We start from the raw sequence: 25831 nt of genomic DNA, 5'->3' as shown, positions 1-25831 counted from the left end.
GGCCTGTTTTCCATGCTGTGTGACTCTATGACTCTACAGAATGCATTGCAGATACTCGCCCAGGCTACTCTGACAGCACATCCCAAACCTGTGACTTCTGCCATCAAGTAGAACAAGAGCAGCAGGCACAGGGGAGTGTCACCACCTGTAAGTTCCCCTCCAAGTCACACACCATCCTGGTGTGGAAATAAATCACCATTCCTTCGTCATCACTGGGTCTAATCCTGGAACTCCCTCCCCAACAGCATTACGGGAACATCTTCGCCAGAAGGACTGCAGTGATTCAAGAAGGGGGCTCACCTCCACCTTCTCAAGGGCAATCAGGGATGGGCACTAAACACTGGCAAAGCCATTGGTGCCGGCACGTCATTCACAAAATGAGATAACGCGGCCGACTGGCTTTTCCATCGGCTCTGAGTTCGGGAGCGCCCCAGGCTGTATTCAGCTGAGGCTTGGACACACACTTCACAACGGCTGTAAGTGGGACATCTAGAGAACCGAGTATAACAATTGCTATACAACAGCTGTAACTGGGACACCAGCATGGCCCCCTTCATCTGAATGGAGTCACTGACCTTCACTAGAATGGCAAGTAAAGGTGAGTGGTTCATTCTGTTCTAATTTTAATTTATGTTATTGTTTTTGATTTATTCAATTAGGTTGAATGTGAAAGAAACAAAGGACTGCAGATGCTGGAATCTAGATGAAAAACACGATGATGCTGGAGGAACTCAGCAGGCCAGGCAGCATCCGTGGAGAAAAGCAGGCGGTCAATGTTTCGGGTCAGGACCCTTCTTCTATCTTCAGTCCTGAAGAAGGGTCCTGACCTGAAATGTTGACTGCCTGCTTTTCTCCACGGATGCTACCTGGCCTGCTAAGTTCCTCCAGCGTCATAGTGTTTTTCATCCAGTTGAATGTGAATTTAAATTAACATCTTACTTTTTAATTGTTTTTTTAATTGATATATATATGGAAGATTAGGCCTTTGACAGGCACAGGAGGGTATCAGAGTGGTTGGGGGTGGATCCTCAGTCTCCACCGCCTGAGGCCTAGTTGCCAGACATGTCCCTGCAGAATGGTTGAGTCACGAAGGCCGGCAGGAACGTGGGAGCCGTGGGGCCACAGGTGGTCGCTGCAGCCTGGGGCATCAGTGGAGGCAGCAATTAAGTCTGGAGCTGCGCACGGTAGCAGGCATGAGAAATGCAGTGATTGGCAGGGAGTCACCACAATCTGAAGGGACTGGAAGATAGTACGGAGTGAGAGAGGGTCGGGCCTGCAAACAATGACACGGATTTTATGCATTGGTGACCAGTGACCCCCAGGAGTAATGGATGGGCAGACATGGTGTGAGTTGGGACAGAGGCAGCAGAGCTTTGGGCCACTGGTTCTGTTAAAGGTGAGAGTGGCAGAAGAGCACCGGAATTGGTAACCAGAGCAGGGATGGAGGTGCCAGCAGTTGACTAGTGGTGATGTACTGGGCAGTGCCGAGGCTGAATGTCACACTGGAGTCAAATACAACACCAAGACTGCTGACTGCCTGGCTCAGTCTCATCATGACACCAGGGAGAAGCAGGCGTGGAACTTGTGGTAGGAGAGGAAACCACATCTTTGAACTTTCTGGAGTTAAACCAGGAAGCTTCTGATCTTCTGGGACTAGACAGTGGGCTCATGAAGGGAATGACAACTCAGATCCAACAAGCCTCTGCTAGGGCCTCCACACACCTTCCACTGTCACCAAATCTTTCCCCACTCATAATAGTTTCTGCACTATTTGTCTCAACCACTCAACATGTTTTTCCCCTTTGACTCTCACCAACTTTTACAGATGCACCATAGAAAGCATCCTATCTGGATGTATCACAGCTTGATATGGCAACTGCTCTGCCCAAGACCGCAAGAAACTGCAGAGAGTTGTGGACACAGCCCAGTGCATTACGGACACCAACCTCCTCTCCTTGGACTCTGTCTTTACCTCTCGCTGTCTTGGTGAAGCAGCCAACATAATCAAAGACCCCACCCACCCGGGACATTCTCTCTTCTCTCCTCTTCCATCAGGTAAGAGATACAGGAGCCTGAAGGCACATACCACCAGACTTAAGGACAGCTTCTACCCCACTGTAATAAGACTATTGAATGGTTTCCTTATACAATGAGATGGACTATAACCTCACGATCTACCTTATTGTGACCTTGCACCTTATTGCACTGCACTTTCTCTGTAGCTGTGACACTTTACTCTGTACTGTTATTGTTTTTACCTGTACTACATCAATGCACTCTGTACTAACTCAATGTAACTGCACTGTGTAATGAATTGACCTGTACGATTGGTTTGTAAGACAAGCTTTTCACTGTACCTCAGTACAAGTGACAATAATAAACCAATACCAATACCACACTCTGAGCAGCATAGAGTCCCCTGAAACTCTTGTTCATTGGTGACAAGGCGCAGGGCTCCTCCAGTGGTGAAGATACCCTCTCCTTTTGAAGTGACATTGAGCTGGATTCAACCTCAGCACCCCTAGTATCCTCTGCCTGTGCCTGGGACAGAGAGCTGGACGGGTTGACCCATACCCGATCTGGAGGCCAGGTGCAATAAGTCCTATTAGAAACTATTAGAGAGACCCTGAAAGCTCTTGACAGGGGGCCAAGCTGGAGCTTAACTCCTGCCAGCACCTGGGAGGTGTGTACCGGATCTTTAAACATATCTGTAGCTCAGACATTCATAAACCATTGACATGTACTAAATAACTACAAAAGGAAAAATTATTTCAATGGATAATAACAAATAGGCAAAATTATTAAATGCATTAAAATAAGTAAAAAGGTCTCCTTCTCAACTTGAACTGATGTTATGTTTATTTTGTTGTCTATTTTGCACACATGTTAGTTATGTATAATTTATATTAAGTTTATGTTAACTTATGCTTGTCCTCGATTTGTAATGTACTGTGCTGTTGCTGCAGAAAGCTAATTTTCATGGCATTTATCCCGTGTATGTACGCCTACGACAATAAACTTGAACTTGAACTTCACAAAGGATTATGTCGGATGGGCAGCACAGAAACAGACCATTCGGACCAGCTGGGCATTTATGTCCCGATCGAGCTTCTTCCTGCTGGCTGCATCCAACTCCGTCAATCTGACCCCTTCTCCCTCGCGTGTTTGTCTTTCTCTTCGCTCTTTGGGTAAAGACTGTTCACTTGAATTCTTGGTTACTCCAGCTCTGTTCTCCAAATTGAAAAGATTCTCCCTATATCCACTCGATCAAAATTCTTATTCGTTTTAAAGACCCCACCCCTCAGCCCTCCTCCCTGTCCACTCACCTTTCCCTGATAGGTAGGTCTCACATTCTGAATTTCCCTTTCTCCTCTCTGTCTCTGGGATGGGGGGAAATCCCAATTCGAGTGAATGGGGGCTCTTGCTTCTTCGCCTGGTCAGCTCAGCACAGGGTCACAGAAGTGGATTTTGCAGTGCATTGCTGGGGAAAACCTGCAGACTTGGGCACTCTTCACCTATAGCCCACTGGTGAAGCAGAGTGACGGATGTGCCAGGAGCTGTCCCTCAGTTCTTTACAAATTTACAGTGGATTGGCGTAAGTTTGGGACATCCTTGCCGGGGGGGGGGTTGTGGTTGCGGGTGGTTCAGAGAGAGCGTGACTTTAAAGACCTCAGTTTTCTCCTGGTGAGAGGTTTCCCAGCCTGTTCCACCTCCTCTGCCAGGTAGATCCTCAGTTCCACCCTCACCACTGGAAATCCCTCTTGTAACTTCCTCTCATTCCCTATTCATAGATAACATAGAACACTGCTGCACAGTACAGGCCCTTCGGCCCACAATATTGTGCTGACATTTTATCCTGCTCTAAGATCTATCTGACCCTTCCCTCCCACATAGCCCCCTATTTTTCTATCATTCATGTGTCTATCTAAGAGTCTCTTAAATGTCCCTAATGTATCTGCCCCCACAACCTCTGCTGGCAGTGCGTTTCATGCACCCACCACATCCCCCTTATACCTTCCTCCAATCACCTTAAAATTATGTCCCTTCGTGTTAGCCATTGTCGCCCTGGGAAAAAATCTCTGACTGTCCACTCCTTAAAACCTGGTGTACTGTGTACAGTTTTGGTCACCCTGTTATAGGAAAGACGTCACTAACCTGGAAAGAGTGCAAAGGATTTATGAGAATATTGCCAGGACTCGAGGGCCTGACTTATAGAAAGAGTTGGGCAGGCTGGGACTTTATTCCTTGGAACATAGGAGACTGAGTAACCTTATAGAGGTGTTTAAAATCATGAAGGGCATAGACTGGGTGAATGCACACATTCTTTTTCCCAAGGAAAGGGAATCGAGGACCAGAGGGCAAAGGTTAAGGTGAAAGGGGAGAGATTTGAAAGGGACCCTGAGGGGCAACGTCTTCATGCAGAGAGTGGTGTGTACATGGAACGAGCTGACAAAAGAAGTGATTGAGGTGGGTACAGTACCAACATTTAAAAGGCATTTGGATAAGTACAGGGATGAGGGATAGGAAAGATTTAGAGGGATATGAGTCAAACATGGGCAAATGGGACCAGCATTGATGGGCATCTTGGTCGGCATGGACCAGTTCTGCCGAAGGGCCTGTTTCCATGCTGCATGACTCTATGACTATGTACAGTAATGAGGGTGTGGTTTCAACAGGTTTCTGCAAACATCCAACATCATTTCCTTTTGAATTCTAGCACGGAAGGCTAATGCTTTGTATTTTATGTGGCTTTCCTGGATCTGAACCCCTAGATCACTCTGGGCCATAGACATGACAATGAACAGACTGGAGTTACTTCAAAGTTACTTCACAAAGTTATGTATAACTTATTAATTATAGCGAGAGGTTGGGCAGGCTAGGATAGAATTGTGGAATAACAGAAAGAAGCTATTTGGCCAGTCAATGTTGGCTCCCAATACAAAAAGATGAACAGACATGGCAAGTTACAATGTCAAAGTTTTCAGAGAATCTTACTAACCTGCACGAGATAGCTTGGCCTTGGCATCTGCCTTGGATGGCCTTGCCAGTGTTCGGTCCTCCTGGGTAGATCCTGCTCGCTCACAAGCCGCTGGGAGAAGGATAAAAATGTTAAGGATGCAGTGTCCTTGCTGCTCACTGTGACTAACTCGCTAAATAAATAGACTGTTCCTTTTATTTGCACTATTTATTTACTTTGTAATTTATAGATTTTTATGTCTTTGCTGTTGCTGCAAAACAACAAATTTCCCATCATATTGGACAGTAATAATAAACCTGATTCTGATTCTGAGTTACTCTCCCTAAACCTCTTGCATAGAAATATTCAAATATTAATAGCAATCACCAAGGTGCTTCACGAGAGGTTTACAGACACAGTTTGACATTGAGCCAGAGAGGGGCTCATAAAACAGGCCACCAAGCAGATGAATTTTACTGAGCATTTTAGCAGAAGAGGAGTGGGAGAGGCAGTGAGGTTCAGGGAAGGAATTCCGGGGACCGGGATTGGGCTCCATCACCATCAGATGATCACAAAGACTGATCAGCAGACAGAGACTGGACTCTTTTCAAGGTAACGTCACCCCCTCTTCCACAGTGGAACCACTTAACAAACTATGATTGGCTTGTTGCCCCCTTATCATACCTGCACTGAACAAGGGAAAGGTAAAGTCACAGGCAAATAATTGAGAACCTGGCAGGTCAGGGAGAAAGAAACTAAGTGAGTTTGTTGACTTAAAGCTGCACAAAGTTCTAAATGTTCATTCTCCGGTTCCCAAATCCAGAACTTGGCAACAATTGCTGCAAGATGTGGTCATCTCATCAATTTAAGTAATAATTCCCAGACCTCAACTCAGGAGCAGCACAAAACTAATTTCATGGAAGGCAAGATTTCCCCACTGCCAGTACAGATATGGCATTAACATGAATAAAGTGGGTAGAAACTCCCACTCAGTGTGTGTGCTAGTGAGATTGTGGACACATGAGAGAAGGTGCCCCACTCAGTGCGTGCTGCTGAGAGTATATACAGAGGGAAAGTCCTCTCTCAGTTGGTGAGATGGTAAACAGTGTGAATGTGGAAGCGCGCTATATGTAAATTCAATGAAGGAACAGTGCTGGGTGTCCCATGACCCTCCCCATTCCCCCACCCCCAACACAAACCTATTGCCCAAATATCTCACACTTACAGCCTTTGCACTGGTAGTTCAACTTTTGAAACCCCTCCAGTGCATTTTACTGCCCTGACCAGTATAATACTCCTGTTGCTGTGTATTAAAGTTTTCTGCCAGTTCAGCTCTGTGTCCACCAGCTGAGGTCGTGTATCTCAGAACGATACCAGGCTACTACTTGAAGGGTTCAAAGGAGGTGCTGGGCTAGACTGCCACCAGCAGTTCTCCTTCAGTGAGAGGATTGTGATACATGGGAATAACCCAAAAACTGGAACAGAAGTCAGTCAGGGCACAGATAGCCAGTATCTTTCTCTCACGGGCAAAATGTCTAATACTAGAGGGCATGCATTTAAGGTGAAAGGGGGAAAGTTCAAAGGAAATGTGCAGGGCAAATTTTTCACACAGAGAGCAGTGGATGTCTAGAATGTGCAGCCAGGGGTGGTGGTGGAAGCAGATACGATAGAGGCATTCAAGAGGTTTTTAGATAGGCACATGAATGTGCAGAAATTAGAGAATATGAACCATGTGCAGGCAGAAGGGATTAGGTATCGTTAGCTTAATTAGTTCAACACAACATCATGGGCTGAAGGGCCTGTTCCTGTGCTGTGTTAGGTCAGATTCTAACTGAACCTCAGGAAGGACATGAGAGTCCAAATGGCCTTCCTGTTCTTGTGTCCACATCAAGCCTGGCCTGGGGAGTATTTTCAGGAACTCTGCAGCAAATCCAGCAGTAATGGCTGAGGGGATCAGGGACTTGGTGAGGAATACAAGGACAGTGCTGTGTGGGGGAACATGCCAGCAGGTGTTCAGAGGGGAACCTATCCAGAGAAATCGTCGTGTGTTTTGTGGCTACCAGCTTGATGGGGTAGGGCATGGATCTGTCACTGCCTTTCCAAGTGGTCGCAGGCTGAGCTAAGGAGGAGTTGTTCCACTTGGCAAGTTGCTGACAGAAGGGGCCATGGACACAGCCAGGCAGGAGGGAATCCCGCAGCGATTCACGGGGAGAAGGAGACCACAGGAACAGCTCTTTCTAAGAACTATGGGAACAATGGGCCAAATGGCTTACTGTGTGGGTGAACTCAGATTCCTTGTTCTGCTCACCACTCTGCAGAAACTCTGCAATAGTGTGTCATAGGAGAAGCAGGAGATAGGGTGATTTCCAGTTCAGGATGTGTTGATCAGATCTGCCACCTCCTACCTCAGTAATGTTACTTGTCTTGTGTGTTTGCACTGCCCAGTGTGAAGGGTAATGGTTACGCGGTAACTACAGCTGAAGATAGGGCAGACCAAGTCTAGGGGCAATCACAGACAGTCCAAGTGCACTTTATACCCAGTTAAGTATTTTCAAAGCGTAGTCAATCTAGGAAGTGCAGCCCCAACTCTATGCACTCCAAAGTCCGCAGGTAGCAATGGGAGAATGGCCAGGTAATGTGGCTGATTCATAAATGGTATCACTATTCCTGGCCAGAATGGAGAAGGGAAGAGCAGCAGAGAGTAGTGGACACAGCCCGGTCCATCACAGGCACAACCCTCCCCGCCAGTGACAGCATCTACAGGAGGTACTGCCTCAAGAAGGCGGCATCTGTCATCAAGGATCTGAACCGTCCGGGTCATCCCCTCTTCTCGCTGCTATCGTTGGGCAGGAGTTACAAAAGCCTGAAGTCCCACACCACCAGGTTCAGGAACAGCTACTTTCCTACAGCCATCAGGTTCTTGAACCGACCTGAGCAAATCTAATTCTGCCTCAGCAATAGAACACTACGGACAACCTCTTGCACTACCGTGGACTTGTCCCTAATTGTGCTTTTGCACTAATATCTTTTTCTTCATTGTCTTGTATAATTTATGTTCTGTGTGTTGTCTGAATCTACGTGCTTGTGATGCTGCTGCAAGCAACTTGTTCATTGTACCTGTACCTCACCGTACTTCTACACATGACAAAAAAACTCAACTTGATTTGATCCCCTGTCAATCAGCCCTGTGACTGTCAGTCATTGATTTTATGCATATACAGTAACTGCCAGGTAACTGTCCTTCACTCTCTGCAGTTTCCTGCAGAAATAACTGCTTTTACTGGGACAGGTAACCACAGTTTTGGGTGTAAGTCTTGTTTTCCATATCCATGAAGAACCTGTTTGCTAAGTTCTGGTGTGAGTCCTGCTCTCCCTCCATAATTTGCCTGTGAAGCCCTAACCTCCGCAGTACTTTCTGCCTGAGCAGCCCATGCTCTCTCCCACACTGCAGAACCTACCTGTGGTCTTTTTGTCCTGGATGGGGGTCATGTAGCCGTCCTCGTCCAGCTCACCCCTCTGTCCACGCTCTGACAGGAAGACGGTGGGGTCAGCGCTGTACCGCTGGGTGCTGCTGTCTTCCCGTTGACGGGAAGCCTGCTTCCTCAACGTGCCATTACAGCACATGTCATCGAACACCTCCAATGGCGAGGCTGCACCCTGTTCCTCCAGTGGGGCAGGCCCAGAGCAGCTGGGGGGCAGCCCTTCCTCTGGCCCGAAGATCCCATCACGGTACACAAACTGGCCCTGCTGTCACACAGAGAGAAATTGAATAAGCAACTTGCATTTAAATAGCGTCTGTGACACGGCAAAACACCACACACAAAGAGCAGCCAGTTCAGTCATTCAATGACCAACATACGGATAAGGAGCAACAGTTGGCCTCTCCACCCCTTGACCCTGCTCCACATTCAATGGATAATCTGACTGTAACCTCAATTCATTCCAGTCTGCCCAGTAAATCTTTCATCCCCTTGCTGATCAAGTACCGACCTCAGTCTTCAAAATATTCAAAGACCACCAGACCCTGCCCTTTGATGTTTCCTCCCTCTATCTCTCACACACACACACACACACACACACACACACACACACACACAGTCTCTCTCTCTCTCACACACACACAGTCTCTCACACACAGTCTCTCCCTCTCTCACACACACACACACTCACTAATTCATATATATACTCACACACATACACACATATGCATTCAATCATACACTTCAGATACAAATACATACACATGAATGCACACACACACGCGCGCGCACACACACACACACACACACACACAGACACACACACACACACACAAACACACACACACACACACACACACACACACACACACACACACACACACACACACACACAGATAACACACATAAACACCGTGCCCTCAGCGTCCCATTACAACACATATCCTCTGGGCTGTGCCCTCATTATCCAGGTTCTAAAGTGGCTGAGGAGGCCAGTGAGGGAACAGATGGGGCAGGAGGTGCCACACACCAATACACTTATACACACACACCCAACATATATAAACACTCACTCACACACTGAAACACATGCACATTCTCACAGACACCCCCCCACCCACCCACAGACATACTGTCTCACACACAAACATACCCACATTTGTCTTTCCTCCACTCTCTCCAGCCACTGCAGAGAGTAAAGGCTGCAGAGGTTTGTGTTACTTTCCTAATGTCTTCTCCCAGGCACACAGGACCTTACTTCCATGTTTCTGAAACACTGCACTCCAACAGTACAGTTTTGACCAGGATGCCAGATTAAATGTTGTGTACTGTATTGGTCTTGATGTATGACCATTAGATCAGCCATGATCTTATTGAATGGTGGAGCAGATTTGAGAGGCTGAATGGCCTGTTACAGTGGGAAGACACTCAGATTTAGACAGGTGAATCAGAATCAGGTTTATTATCACTGAAATATGTTGCGAAATCTGTTGTTTTGCAGCAGCAGTACAGTGCAAGACATAAAAATTACTATAAGTTGCAGAAATAAATAAATAGTGCAAAAGAGGAATAATGAGGTCGTGTTCATGGGTTCATGGACCATTCAGAAATCTGATGGCGGAAGGGAAGAAGCTGTTCCTGAAATGTTGAGTGTGGGTCTTCAGGCTCCTGTACCTCCTCCCCGATGGTAGTAACGAGAAAAGGGCATGTTCTGGATGGTGAGAATCCTTAATGATGGATGGCGCCTTCTTGAGGCATTGCCTGTTGAAGATGTCCTCGATGGCAGGGAGGGTTGTGCCCCTGATGGAGCTGGCTGAGTCAACCTTCTGCAGCCTCTTTCCATCCTGCACATTGGAGCCTCCATACCACCTAGCGTAATCAGGATGCTCTGCACTGTACATGTATAGAAATTTTCAAGAGTCTTTGGTGACATAACAAATCTCCTCAAACTCCTAATGAAGTAGAGCCGCTGGCATGCCTTCTTTGTGATTGCATCAATGTGTTGGGCCAAAGATCGATCCTCTGAGATGTTGACGCACAGGAACTTGAAGCTGCTCACCCTTTCCACTGCTGACTCCTCAATGAATACTGGTGTGTGTTCTCACTACCTCCCCTGCCTGAAGTCCATAATCAATTCCTTGGTCTTGCTGACGTTGAGTGTGAGGTTGTTGTTGTGACACCATTCAACCAGCTGATCTATTTCACTCCTGAACACCTCTTCATCACCATCTGAGATTCTGCCAACAACAGTGGTGTCATCGGTGAATTTATGGATGGCATTTGAGCTGTGCCTAACCACACATTCATGAGTGTAGAAAGAGTAGAGCAGTGGGCTAAGCAGGCATCCTTGACGTGCGCCTGTGTTGATTGCCAGAGAGGAGGAGATGTTACCACCAATCCGCACTGACTGGGGTCTCCCAATAAGGAAGTCGAGGATTCAGTTGCAGAGGGAGGTACAGAGGCCCAGCTTGTTGAAGCTTGTTGAAGCTTGTTGAATAGTACTGAGGGGATGATGGTGTTGAATGCCGAGCTGAAATCAATAAACAGCTGCCTGACATATCCTGTTGTCTAGGTGCTCCAAAACCAAGTGGAGATCCAGTGAGATTGTGTTCGCTGTAGACTTGCTGTGGCAGTAGGCAAATTGCTCAGGCAGGAGATAATTCTAGCCAACCTCTCAAAGCACTTCATCACAGTAGATAGTCGTTGTGGCAGCTCACCCTGCTCTTCTTGGGCACCAGTATGATTGATGCCCTTTTGAAGCAGGTGGGAACCTCAGACCGCAGCAGTGAGAGGTTGAAGATATCCTTGAACACTCCAGCCAGTTGGTCAGCACAAATTTTCAGTACCCTGCCAGGTACACCGTTGGGGCCTGATGCCTTGGGAGGGTTCACCCTCTTGAAGGGTGTTTTGGTGTCAGCCTCCAAGACAGAGATCACAGGGTCTCTGTCACAAGCCATGAAAGCACTTGCTAGGGAGGAGATAATAGCTTCAGTGGTGGTGTTTGAGGATTAAGGGGTGGAAGGAATAGAGAGAAAAATAGTTGACAGAAAACAGGAGGTGTTTCAGTGATTAGGAGTGTGACTGGGAAGTCCTTCAAAGAGAAAGGTACCATCCATTTATAGATACAAAAACAGAAAATGCTGGAAAAACTCAGGAGGTCAGGCCACGTCTGTGGAAAGAGAAACAGTTGATGTACATAAAAGTCTGACCTACTGAGGTTTTCCAGTGTCTTCTGTTTTCGTTTCAAATTTCCAACAACTGCAGCTTTTTGGTATGTATTTCATTGAGAGAGCACCTGTCATAATTTCAAAATCTCCCAAAGTACACCTCAAAGTACTTTTGAAGTCATTGCTGCTGTAAGAAAGAAATACTTTGTTTTATTTGTACATTGAACACTGGCTAATCTGATTAGGCTGTACTGTGTACTGGTAATGGCACAACCCTACACTGAGTGTGATGCTTGAAATATTTATTATAGATGGTGCTCAGTGCTTGTAAGGAAAAGCTCTTTAAGTAAAGAAAAACTATTTCACCAAGTGATCTGCTGAACACATTCGTAACTCTGTCTTGCCTCAGTGGGATTTCAGATACACTTCTATTAGCTGCTTCTAATGGGCTGGGAGACCCGTATACTTTTATCAATGTTCTATTCCTCATCCAACTGGATGGACAGTTGCTTAGTAACCTGCTCCAACAAGTTGTCACTCATGAAGGCTTCTGCTTAGATCATTAATCCACTGATCTGGATGTTGTAATCTGGTGGTCTGTCCAGTGAGGATAAAAACAACCCAGACATGTGTGCTGTGCTTCACACTAACAGACACACAGCATAGAAAGACAGCAAGACCAACAATTGTCAACATTAATCCTTTCCCTTCTGTTGTTGGATGGTCCAACCCTGTTACTTCTTAAAATTACGATTCCAGCTAATTTCCTGGGCTCAAACATATTACCCATCTGTAGCCAGGTGCTACTGGAATAGAATCTTAGGTACTAAGGGTTACCAGTGTGTCCTGCTTAGCCACTGGTCATTCCCCTCCATGCCCAGCTTGTTAGCTCAATACTCACGATGCAATTTTGCATCTATCTTGGTATAATTCACAAAAACACAGGCTGGAAAAGCCAGCTCCTTGGCAGCAGGTTTTTAAGTGCTTTGGAAATTCCAGTGGCAGTTGGTAGTTGGTTTATTATCGTCACATGTATGTGGAAGGAGTTAGAGGCAAGGAGAGTGCAACAGAGGGGATTGGGTGATTCTGGTGGAGGGTTTAATTCCGCTTTCATTCTGATACAGCAGGACTGCTATCTTGCACATTAACCTACGGAGCCATCTTCTTTGAATTAACAAGTCTCCAGCAGTTTTAAATGGCAATGTTCCATTTTCATTGGGAATCTCATCCCTCAGAATATATTTTGCATTATAATTATTTCCTGGCACCCTGAACTGACCTCACATTTGTTGCGCTCAGATCTGCAAACTTAGATGCAGAGTGCGAGAGTTGATTAGAAAGGTTTTGAGCTCAAACTGCATCATGGTGGAAATCTGATATGACCTTCGTCATCAGTTCAGGTGTTTTCTGTGCACCTATTGACATCACTTCTTGTTGCTGGGTAGATCAGTTCACATGGTTCCCCCATCACTGGGATGGTCTCTTGGCTGAGGCATTACCAGTGTAATTTAAATGCAGTTGCCCTGAGCAGATGCCTGGGACTGACATCTGAGTTCCCTTCAGCCTAGTTACTCACATGACCTCCTACACGCCTCCCCACTGTTCTGACCCTACCCCTCTCAATTCACAAACCACAACTGTGACCTTGCTGATTGATCTCCGATCCCCTTTCATCCATCAATCTCCTGATGCTCCCTCGACTCCTAGGATTCAAATCCATGACCCCTACGCTCCAATCTATATCCCCACCCCTCGGCAATGGTTCATGAGCCCTAGACTCCCACCCATGAACTCCAGGCTGTGTTTGATGACCTCCCTGGCTCTTCTTTATGATCCCCTGCCTGCAATTCATGATGCCTCAGGCCATGATCCAAGACCCTGGCCTCTGTTCTGTGATGCTCAGTCCATGATCCACGAACCATCTCAATCCCAGACTCCAGTTACCACCTCCCCCTCACTCTTAACGAGCCCGAAACCTGTGACCTGACTGCACTATCAGCCTCTTCCCTTTGGAATTACCTCTCATTTTCCATCTGGAGCTCCTGATTGTGAGTCATTTTAATTCCATTCCCATTCCCACACCAACCTGTCTGTCCTCGGCCTCCTCCACTGCCAGGGTGAGGCCAAATGCAAAGTAGAGGAACAACACCTCATTTTCTCCCTGGGTGGTCTACAACTGAAGGCATGAACATTGAATTCTCCAATTTCATGTAAACTGCTCCCCGTGTCCCTTTTTTCTCTCCTTCTCATCTAACCAGTTCCCCTTGCACCCACCCTAGCCCCCAACACCTTGTTTCTTCCTCCGCCTCCTCCACACATTCCATCTGCCCATCACCCACACACTCCTCCCACTGGGTCCCCTCCCCCCACTGTTCCCATCTGCCCATCACCCACATGCTCCTCCCACTGGGTCCCCTCCCCCCCACTGTTCCCATCTGCCCATCACCCACATGCTCCTCCCACTGGGTCCCCTCCCCCCACTGTTCCTATCTGCCCTCCTCATCTCTCTTATTTGATTCCATGCTCTACCTTCCTCTTCCATCAGATTCCATCATCTGTAGCCCTTTGATGCCACCACCTATCACCTCCCAGCCTTTGTCATCCTTTCCACCCTCCCCTCCTCCACCTGCCGATCACGCCTCCTCACCTGGATCCAGTTCTTGCTCCACCCCTTTGCCTCACCTCTTTATACTGGCCATCTCCCTTCAACTCCTTGTCCAGATCATCCAGGCCAGAAACGTCGACTGTCCATTTCCCCCCACAGATGCTGCTTGACGCGCTGAGTTCCTCCAGCACTTTGTTTTTTGCTCTATTTTCATTTGTGTGTTCAACAGAACATCAAGGAACATGCTTCAAGCCTGTTCAGTTACACCATGCACCTCTCCGGCACTGAATGCTTAGGTGGTACACCCACAAATGGAACGATCACTGGTCTGGTGGGCAAGGACCACTCTCCTCACCTCCTGTTGCTCCTCAATTTGTTCACACGTACTGACTGAGCTCCAGACTCAGCCTCACATCAATCTCATCTTTTCATTCAAATCCCTCCATAACCTCTTCAATTCCTACTTCTGTAACAATTTCTAACCACACAAACTTCCAAGGATCCTGCTTTCCTCCAGTTCTGGTCTGCTTTTGGATCCATGTTTCCCTTCACCTTAATAATGGTGCTCAGGCCTAAGCTATAAACTCTGCCATCTCTACAACATTATCACCTCAGGTAAGATGCTCTTAAAACCAATCTGTCTGACCCAACTAGTGGTCAGCTGGCCTACTTCCCTCTGGTCATGGTACCCAGAGGTTACTGGACACACAGCTGGATTTCTGGATCATTGATCCAGAGGCATGAGCAAGAATCCACCACAGAAATTGGGGCATTTAAATTCAAGTAATTAAATAAATCAAAATTAAATGAAAAAAATACAGTCCATGAAGCCACAAGATTGTGGTAAGCCCTCTTGTGATTTACTAATGGCTTTCAGAGGAAGAAATCTGCCTTCCTTCTTAGCCTGACACTCCTGACCTGTTGATGTGGTCAACTTCCAACTCTCTTCATTTTAATGATAAATGCTAGTATGGTCAGCAAACTCTATATCCCATGTATGAATAAATGGGTTAAAATTAGATGGTCTGATGCAGCGCCTTGAGATATCTGACATACTTTGCAGATACTTCTAATGATGTTATCATTTAATGCTGAGCAGTAAAAACTTCACACAGTCCCAGAGACACTATCTGATACCCATCACCAGATACTTAACTTTACAGAGTGAGATTACAGGATTTGAAATGATGGGGGAGAGGACCTCACTGAGATACTTGAGTTCCTTAAGCACGTGAACCCTGAGAATCTTTGGTTCTACACCTGGAAAAACAATGAAATGGTGTGGATGGAAATTTGAAGTGGGAGGGTGAGTGAAAAGATCAGGTGGAACAGAGTGAACTCTGAATGTATGACTTATATTGACATGCAACTTCGGCAGGGATTTACAAAGGCACCGGCTGACCGGTAACACCAAAGAACAACTCTTCCTCTATCATTGTTTCTATGGAGGGTTTTTTAAAGGGGTTCAGACAAATGTTTGCTGAGGAGATCAGTGAACTAGTCCCGGGCAGTTTTATATTACTGTCCCTCTGGTCGGTCTTATATTAGTCTTCGTCTGGTGAGTCTATCAATGGGTTAATACCAGACAGTATTATATTACTGCCAGGCTGGGTGAGTTTGTCATCGAAATAATACTAGACAGTATTGTATTACCAGTCCTGATGAAGGGTCTTGACCCAAAATGTCGACTGTCCATTTCCCTCCACAGATCTGCCTGACCCCCTGAGTTCCTCCAGCATTCTGTGTGTTGCTCCAGATTTCCAGCATCTGCAGTCTCTCTTGTACACAGTTGCAAATATCCTTTGAAGTCTCTAAACAAACAATTCCTCCTGATTTCTGACTTGAAAGCATTTCAATATGCTTACTTGAATGAGCAACATTTTTATTTTACCTTTGGTGATTCTGTGAGCACATCTTTGTGATGACCGGCACAAGTTGAATGGGAGCACTGGACAGTTGCAACATGGGGACACTGTTAATTCAAACAGAGGGTTCTTTCAATATCATCACCAAAGGTAAAAGTGATCAACCAATAAAACTGAAGGGCTGAACATTAATTTCGCAAGCACCTGTGAGGCACAAAGGCCAACTCTATATACTGTACCCCATTACGACAACAGGTCGACATTAACTAAGGTAACACTGCTTCTTCCATTTCCAGAAAACTGCTGAGAGAAGCACTTGGAATGGATAGGTTCAGTACAGGGACCGCAACAAAATAATGAATATTCTGCACTGACTTCTTCTGTTGTTAAACACCATTTAGTTCAAAAGTATTTTAATGCTTTAATATTTAATTTCTATCTACTGACTGAAAAAAGGTCAAATTAAAGGAAGAAGTGCCTGAATGCTGTTACTCTGCTTCCCATGACTTGGTGCCCACTTACTCCACTGTGCAGGCACCCCATTATCTAGTTGATCCATTGACATGTCACTCTGTTCTCTAATAACTTCACTGTCCAGTCACCCACCAATTACACGACCGTCTTTAACTCTGTTGTCTAGTTACTCCATTACCTCACAACCTGAGAGTCCTCTCCATCTAGTGTGCAATTACACCACTGCTCACACATTGCACACTGCTTAGGCACTGCACAGTCCAAGTTACACTATTGTCCAAGTACCCCACTGTACTCTCTACTGTCCAATCACTGCCAGCTCACTGCAGTGCCCAATTACATAATCCCATTGCAAGACTACTCCACTGTTCTGCTATCCCAATGTTGACTTCTTCCATTCTGCATTCAGGCCACTGTACAATCAACCCCAGTACAATCCGTCTTTAAGCAGTCACTGCACTGTCCTTACTTACTACAACACTGAAGGAGGCCATTTGGCTCATTGGATCCATGATGGCTCCCAGCAGAGCAATCCCAGCAATCCCATTTGCTTGCTCCTAGTTCCCCTGTAGTCTATTCTCCCTCACACGCCCACCAACTTATCTTCGATTCTTTTCCAATTCATACTATGGGATAATTTACAGCAGCCTGTTAATTTAGCAGCATGAACGACAGAGAATGTGCAAACTCCACACAGAAACCATCGGAGTCTGGGATCGAACCTGGAACCCTGGAGTTGCGAGGCAGCAGCACCAAATGTATGTCACCATGCCTCCCTAATGAGTGTCGTCCTATGAATTTTTCTATTCATTTGTTCTGCTGACTTGAGTCCTCACAAACTGTTGCCCACTTTACTATTACTTTATCCCCTTCCTGCAACAGTTGGAAGCTTTGCCTGTTACTGCCCTTTCATTCCAATCCGATATTGTCTTACTAACCTTCCACTGCCATCACTCTAATGAAGCATGGATCCTTACACAGTCTCTATCATTGATGTATTCAATGACGCCACTCCCCCATGGCCACCCACTAACATGGCAACACTATTACACCATTATCCCACAGTTCCGCTATCTTGAGATGTTATTGTTAACATTGAGGTATTAAATTAACTTCTTCAAAATCACATTACAGCACTTGGTGACTTCCTAAATTTAACTTCAAGCATGTTTCAGTGCAAAATAATACCCTGAAGGACTCTCAAACAATGTTAAGCCAAAATAACTTTGTCTTAATGAAAATTGTGTGGTATGTAGGCTAGAGTAAAGGCTTTAGGGGAGGATTTAATGGACAGCAAAATCATGGAAAGCTGGCATTGCTGAAAGCTGGCAGTATACTGAAAACTCATCTGTTGAGAATGAACTCAAGTAGATGCAGAACCATCCATCTCACTGTGAACGTTCTACTGTGTTTTACAGGAAGTCTCCTGCTTTAATCAGTTCTATTCTACCATAAAACATGTTTCAACATCCATTACGATGTGATGTAGTACTGGGTGGAAGTAATTGCATGAAGTGAAATGGCCAATCTATTCATTTGCTAACTTAAAACTACCCAATTAAATATATTGATGGTTTAAATATTTTATTTAAGAACTGTTAAGCCAGTGTGGCCCAAGAGTAACATAGATTTGATTTGCTGATCTATCCTTTACTGGATTATCAGCCTTTCCCTTAGCCCCCCTTTAGGTCACTAGGTTTCCCCCGACTTTGTTCCACGGCATAATCAAAGACCCCACCCACCCGGGTCATTCTCTCTTCTCTCCTCTTCCATCAGGTAGAAGATACAGGGGCCTGAGGGCACGTACCATCAGACTTAAGGACAGCTTCTACCCCACTGTGGTAAGACTATATACGATAAGATGGACTCTGACCTCGCGATCTGCCTTGTTGTGACCTTGCACCTTATTGCACTGCACTTTCTCTGTAGCTGTGACACTTTGTACTGTTATTATTTTTTCCTGTACTACATCAATGCACTCTGTACTAACCCAATGTAACTGCACTGTGTAATGAATTGATCTGTACAATCGGTATGCAAGACAAGTTTTTCACTGTACCTCGGTACAAGTGACAATAATAAACCAATACCAATACCATCACCGAGGCAGATTTGAGTGCTCATGGTGGAATGACTGGCTGTAGGCCAGAGCATTCTTGGGGCTGCTCTCATTTGCTGAAACTGCTCAGTACTCCACGATCAAACGGAGCACAGAATTAACCTTCAGCTTCTTTTCCATCTTCTTCCTGCCTTTCTCTTCCACTAACACCAAGTGCCTGGAGCTCATCGACCCCTTGTCATTACAATTGAGACAGTTTATGAAGCCGTGTGCATGTCCTTTCCCTCCTTCCCCAATCTACTGGACCAAACTTCCTCCCAGACTCCCCCTTGCCCTTGTCTGAGTCCACAACATTTGCCAGTTTCTCTCCTGTCTTGCCTCATGCTCTCCAAGATCATCCTGTCAATGAGTTCCTCCTCGTTCTCCCTTGACCCTATTCCAAATGTCTCTTCCTGATTCTCAGGACTGCCTACCTTTTAATGGTTTCCTCTCCCAAAGTGCTGCCCTCCACTTCTTCACATTCCGTCCCAGACTGCTGCCCATCGCCAACATCCTTTCTACTCTAAGGCCCTGAAGGTACTGCTTCCTCTCAAATACAGGCCCCACTTTCCCAGGGCTCCATTTTAGAATCCTTCATCAAGTTTTGCCCTCCCACAGTATTGAAATGGCCCAAGGTCATGAGAAACAACCATTGGGGATCTACGATTCCTCATCATCCTTGACTTGCTTTCCGCCTTTGATACAATTAATCCTCCTCCAATAACTCACCACTGCTATCCATCAAGCTGCAGCTGCATTTGTCTGGCACCAGGCTTAACCAGGGCATCACGGGCAATGACTTGTCTTCCCAGTTCCACACATTTACCTCTGCTGTCCCACAGGGATCTGTCCTCATCTCTGTCCTACTTCTCAGGTACCAACTAACTCTTGGTGATGTTTTCCTAAAGCCCACCATCCCTTTCTATCTGTACAGTGCCTACACCCAGCTCAACCTTTCTCAGGAGATAAGCAGAAATGTCCTTTGGCCAGACATTGTCATTAGATTTTGCCCCAGGTCTTTGCCTTACTGAGATTCAACCAGGCCCATAGTTAAATCAAGATATGCTTCTGATCACGCATCACCTCCATCACTAAACCTTCTCCTGTCATCACCATCATATTGGCTCTGTCCCAGCTCTCTTCACCTTTGGCTACAATAATGCTCTCCTGACCAGCCTCTTGTTTCCCACCCTCCATTAAATGCTGCTCAGCCAATATGTTTTCCCAATTTATATTTTGGGGAGCTGGGCACTATCAACAAGGTCAGCATTTAGAATACAGCACAGTAACAGGCCCTTCGGCCCACGATATTGTGCCAAACTAATTAAACTGGTAATTTACTGCCCATCCTTAATTATCCTTCAGATGGTGGTGGTGGTGAGCTGTCTTTTGAACCATTGCAGTCCTTCCTGTGGTGCTAGTGGATAGGTAGTTCCAGGATTTGGACCAAGGCTGCAATGAAGGACTGGCAACATACTTCTGAATCAGGAAGGATGTGACTGCGCTGGAGAAGGTGCAGAGGACGTTGCCTGGAATGGAGCGCTTCAGTTATGAGGAGAGACTGGAGAGGCTGGGTCTGTTCTCCCAGGAGTGGGGGAGGTTAAGTGGGGACATAACTAAGGTGTATAATATTGTGAGGGGTATAGATAGGGTAGACTGCAGGAAGATTTTCTCCTTATCAGAGGTGAATAAAAGTAGAGGACACAGATTTAGGGTAAGGAGTAAGAGATTTAGAGGGGATCTGAGGGAGATCTTCATCACCCAGAAAGTGGTGAGTACCTGGGATACACTGCCTGAGACAGCAGCTGATGCAGAGTCACTGACAGCATTTAAGAAGTGCCTAGATGAGCACCTAAATCATCGAGGCATGGACGGTTACAGGCCAAATGCTGGAAGGTGGGATTAATACAGATGGGTGCCCACTGGTCGGTGTGGACATGGTGTGCCGAATGGTCTGTTACCAAGCTGTATGACTCTATGGAGATGGTGTACCTACTTGGAAGGAAACCTGTGCTGCCCCTGTCCTCCTTGGTGATCGAGGTCGCAGGTGTGGGAGGAGTGGGCAGAATTGCCTGGGTGAGTAATAGCAGTGGATTTTGCAGATGGTACACATTGCAGCCAGTGTGCACTGGTACTGTAGGGAATAAGTGTTTAGGGAGGTCATTGGGGTGCCAATCAAGTGGGCTATCTTGACTTGTATGGTGTTGAGTTTCTTGAGAGTTGTTGGTGCTGCACTCATCTAGGCAGGTGGAGAGTGTTCCATCACACTCCTGACTTCAGCCCTGTAAGATTGTAGGGAGTATGGCATGTCAAGAAGTGAGTCACCTGCCACAGGATACCCAGTCTATGACAGGCTATTGGAGCCATGGTACTTATGTGGCTGGTCCAACTGAGTTTCTAGTCAATGCTGAACCCCAATATATTGATGGTGAGGGACTCAGAGATGGTAATGCCATTGAGTATCAAGGGTAGGTGGTTAGACTCTCGCTTGCTGGAGATATTCAATGCCTGGCACTTGCTTCAGCTTAATTACATTGTAACTTGCTCTGTCCCATGCACCCACCATGCTCTACTCACTGAACAGTGTTACAAGTGGCTGTGATTTCAGCTACTTGCAGCATAAGCTTTCAAGCTCCTATCCTTAGCTTCTCTCTCTCCTCTCTTTCCCTCCTTGATCTAACTCCTTAAAATCTTTCATCTGTCCTGATCTATGGCTGTGTCAAAGTTGGATGGAATATGCTCTTCTGAAGTGCCTTAGGTTGTTTCATAACATTATAGCCGTTAGATAAAGACAATTTATTATTGGAAGGAGATTGTTACATATTCTCTTCAACATCCTCCATATTACTGTATGTTGTCTTGCAACGTACTGTACCTGTTATACAGTCACTTTCTCTTGCAACACCCTCCCCTGTGTATGTAATCAATTGTTTAATTCAAACATTCCCTGTAAAGATTGAAGAATAGTGGAATCAAACAGCATAGGAGATGACTATTTGGCCCATTGTGGTTGTGGCAGGTTTTCAAGAAAGTTAAAATAAAAACAGAAAATGCTGTGGATAGTCAGCACTTTCTGTTTTTTTATTTCAGATCTCCAGAATCTGTATTTATTTTTCTTTGGACAAGCTGTCTAATTATTCCCATCCTCCTGCTTTTCCTCCATCACCCTGTCTGGAGTTACCTTTTATTTATAGACACTTCATTTTAGGATGTTATTACTGAATATGCCTCCGCCACGCTTTCAAGCAATATCATGGCAGATCATAACAATTAACCGAAAGAGAAGTCCTCATCTCTCACCTGGCATTTTCCCATTATCTTCAGTCTCTATCTGGGTATACACCACTGGCTAATCTGCAATGTCAAAGTCTCCCCAACTCCCCTTGTAATTTTGATGACCTCTGATCTCATCTTTTCTCTGATCTAAGTATAACAGCACAAATTCATTTAATGTCTCTTCAAATAATTGAATTCCTTCATCCTGGTAAATCTATTCTGAACCTTTTCCAAAGACTTTACAACTTTCCTATATGTGGTTCCCAGGACTGGAAACAATACTCCAGTTCAGATCCAACCAGTGATTTATAATGGTTTACCATCACCTTGTTGATTTTGTGCTCTTTGTCTCTATTCATTAAACCTGCATACTTACTTTAAACAGCCTTTTCAGTCTGACCTGTCACCATCTGTTTTGTGTCTGGGAACTCTTGTGGAACGTAGCCTTTGAATAGTTTCTCTATATTGTTACAAAGCTCTTTTATTAAGTCTCTCTTTTTCAGTGTCCTGAGAAGATTTTAGGGAGGTGTTACACAAAAAAAAAGTTTAAAAGCGATTTGCATGCCTTTTGCTTTTTAAGATTTTTCAATGTATCAACCCAAAGACTCTCTGCAAAGTTTAAAATGAGTCCAATCCAAACCAATTCAATTCAGTCCAATTAACTCTTCAAATCAAATTAATAGGAAAGTAAAGGCTGTTCTAAACAAGCCATCATACTCTCCAAGATTAGATGTTGGTGCCCCAGCATACAGTTCTGGGGCAAAACTGTATTGATTAAATACAGAGTAAAGACCCCTCAACATTGGCTCACCAAACACTCCGAGGCCAGAAACACCACCGATCACTTCATTCTGTTTTGTTTTAATGTACTGATGTGCAGTTTGTTGTACCGTCCTCTCTTGCATTACAGTTATTTGTTCTGCATTGCATTAGCTACATTGTAGAACTCTGCAGTATTGGAATTACTGCACTTATCTTCACTATACAGCGTTCCATGATACTGTATTCAACTTGTATTTCATTACACGGTGTTGTGTTGTACTCTGCTGTATTGTACAAGGCTTTCTGAACTGTAACTTTTTGGATTGCTTTCAATTACTATATTGTACAGCAGTGCATTACGCTGCTCTCTACTGCTACTACTCCACTGCTTTATTGGACTCTCCATACACTACTACTACTTGGTACACATTGTACTATATTGCACTATATTGGACTGTACTATACCGTTTGCATTGGGCCGTTTGTATCTGACCATACTCTGTTATAATGCATTGTATTTTACAGTACTAGACCTGACTGACCTATATAGTTCTGCATTGCATTCACCCCAATGCACAGTATTGTACTGCAGTGATTTGCAGAATTGCATGGTATTATACCCCACTGCATTGCATTGTACTGAATTTACTACAGTGTACCATACTGGACCATGGTGCATATTGTTTGTTCCTCAGCAATATACAGTACTCCACTGTACTATATAGCATTTCCTTATCTATCATTGAACTACACTTTACAACACAAATAGTACCACTCAGCACTCTGTGTTTCACTCCATCAAAGCCTTGTGCACATAAATAAGGAAGCGAAGTCTTAAGTGAACAATTATTAGATTCCAAATTATTTCAAATCCACTTATCATCAGGACTAGTTTAACTAAAAACATATAATCAGGAATGTGCATGACATACACCTCACCAATTTGAGAGAATTGCTGGACTCAGGTTTATTTTGGATATTTCTTCCCTGTTCTGTACCATTACTTTCTCTCAGTCCCATACCTCTCCTCCATCACCTTGTCCCTGTGCCGGGCAATATTCCAGAGTTGGAGGACTTTCTCAGAACCTTCCAGCAATCCCAACCTTCACTGGTTGCTGGAAAGTGTGCTAATTCATGAAGGATGAACTGACCCCTTTTTCCTCCTTGCCTTACTGTAAGTTGCTTTGCCTTCACACAGCACCTTACAAGGTAGACTGGGCAGGCACTGGTGGTTTCTGAGGTGAAGGAGAGGACACCTCCATGCATTGTAGGGGAACAGCTCCCCAGTGCAATGGGGCTCATGCACTGATTCCTACAAATAATAAAGAAAGTAACTCTTACTGATTCTGAATGGTGTCTTCACACATTTCTTAATGACTTGAGTTTATCTGGTAAAGGATGTTCAATACTTACTCCTGTCATGGGAGTGTACGCAGGTGGAGGGCTGTGTCCTGTTTGGCTCTGGTGGGAAGAATGGAATGACGATTACATGAGTGGCTGCAGGAATGGCACAATGGATGCATTGAACGAAAATGAACATCAAAGAAAGGAAAAATGTCATGACTCTGCAAAATGGAACAGAGGTTATGAAAGGCGAGACACCTACCCAGTTCGTGAAGTGAACAACAGGATCTCTTAGTTACATCAATTAAATGGCCCAGTATCTAACTGTGTTTGGAATCTGAGACACACTATATTTCACTTTCAACACGTGGACCTAGAAATCATTTCCTTCCCAAATTTTTCCCTGAATTTCATCATATTACTGTAGTTAACACTAATAACCATCAGATATGTGCGCATGCACGCACGCACGCGCACACACACGCACACACACACACACAGATATACAATATCCAAAAACTAAAAATTTCAGATGCAGGAAATCTGAAATAAAAACAGAAAATGCTGAAAATATTCAGCAGATCAGGCAGCATCTTTGGAGAAAGAGAAACAGGGTTAAGGTTTCAGGTCAGTGACCATTTATTATCTATTATAACTTATATCTACAGAAGTGCATTCTAAAGTGAAACATATGCACAGGCATACATGGGGAAATGCAGATCTAAAATGCATATCCATGATCATACATTCATGTTGATATATATATGTGTACACACATTAATAGACACATTCAAACATGCACTCATTTATATATACAAACCTTGGCGGCAGTACTGAAGACTTGCTTCAGAACTTGCCAAGCCTCTCGCCAAACTGCTTCAATATAGTTACAACATTGATAACTATTTGTCAATGTGGGAAGCAGGCAATTCAAAAAGCACAGGACAAATCCAATCTGGCTAATCACCACCCAGTCAGTGTACTTCAGTCATCAGCCAAATGATGGAAGTAGCTGTCTACAGCGTTCTCAAGAAGCAATAACCTACTACCAATGCTGAGTTAGGGTTTCACTGGGATCATTTGGTTCCCGATCTCCTCACAGACTTGATCCAAGCATGGACCAAAGAGCTGAACTCCAGAGGTGAGGTGAGAGTGACTGCATAAAAGATCAAGGCAGCATTTGACTGAATGTGGCTTCAAGGAGCCGTGGTAAAACTGAAGTTAATGGGCACCAAAGGGATAAAACTCCAACAGCTGGAGTCATACCTCACACAGAAGAAGGTGCATGTGATTATTGGAGGTTCATCATTCCGATCCCATTGGATAACTGCAGGAGTTCCTCAGGGCAGTGCCCTAGGCCCAACCATCTTCAGCTGCTGCATCAGTGACCTTCCTTTCATCATAAGGCCAGAAGTGGGAGGTTCACTGATGATGTTCAATTCCATTTGCAACTCCTTAGAATATGAAGTAGCCTGTATGCAGCAGGGCCTAAATTACATTCAAGCATGGGCTGACAAGTGACAAGTAACATTCACAGCCTGGGTAATGATCTTCTCCAACAAGAGAGAGTCTAGCCCTCTATCCCTGATATTCAACGGCAGTACCATCATTGAGTACTCCATAACAATATCATGGAGTCACCATTGACCAGAAACTCTAGTGAACAGGAGCAGGTCTGAGAGTGGGTATCCTGCAGCAAGTGACTCCTTCCTGACACTGCAGAGCTTTTCCACCATCTCCAAGTATATGCTAGGAGTGTAATGAAATACTTTCCATCTGCCTGAAATGAGTGCAGCGCCAACAA

General features: G+C 45.1%; 1 protein-coding gene across 7 annotated transcripts in view; it reads right to left on the bottom strand.

Annotated features, from left to right (window-relative positions):
• The window catches only part of LOC127573531 (receptor tyrosine-protein kinase erbB-4-like), an 843473-nt gene that overhangs the window by 11831 nt on the left and 805811 nt on the right, over positions 1–25831 (bottom strand). For 2 of the 7 annotated variants that reach the window (XM_052021850.1, XM_052021868.1), the window contains 4 exons: positions 24097–24144; positions 16100–16180; positions 8416–8704; positions 5000–5089 (listed from right to left, as the gene is read on the bottom strand). In XM_052021850.1, the coding sequence (XP_051877810.1) occupies positions 5000–5089; positions 8416–8704; positions 16100–16180; positions 24097–24144 (508 nt within the window). The remainder of the gene's footprint in view (positions 1–4999; positions 5090–8415; positions 8705–16099; positions 16181–24096; positions 24145–25831) is intronic. The other 5 variants (XM_052021859.1, XM_052021885.1, XM_052021895.1 and 2 more) reach the window with 5 other exon arrangements.

This window comes from Pristis pectinata, chromosome 1 (genome assembly GCF_009764475.1).
Source record: "Pristis pectinata isolate sPriPec2 chromosome 1, sPriPec2.1.pri, whole genome shotgun sequence".
Taxonomy (NCBI): Eukaryota; Metazoa; Chordata; class Chondrichthyes; order Rhinopristiformes; family Pristidae; genus Pristis; species Pristis pectinata.
The sequence above is the reverse complement of the archived record's forward strand: the minus strand, read 5'-3'. Positions and strand labels throughout refer to the sequence as shown.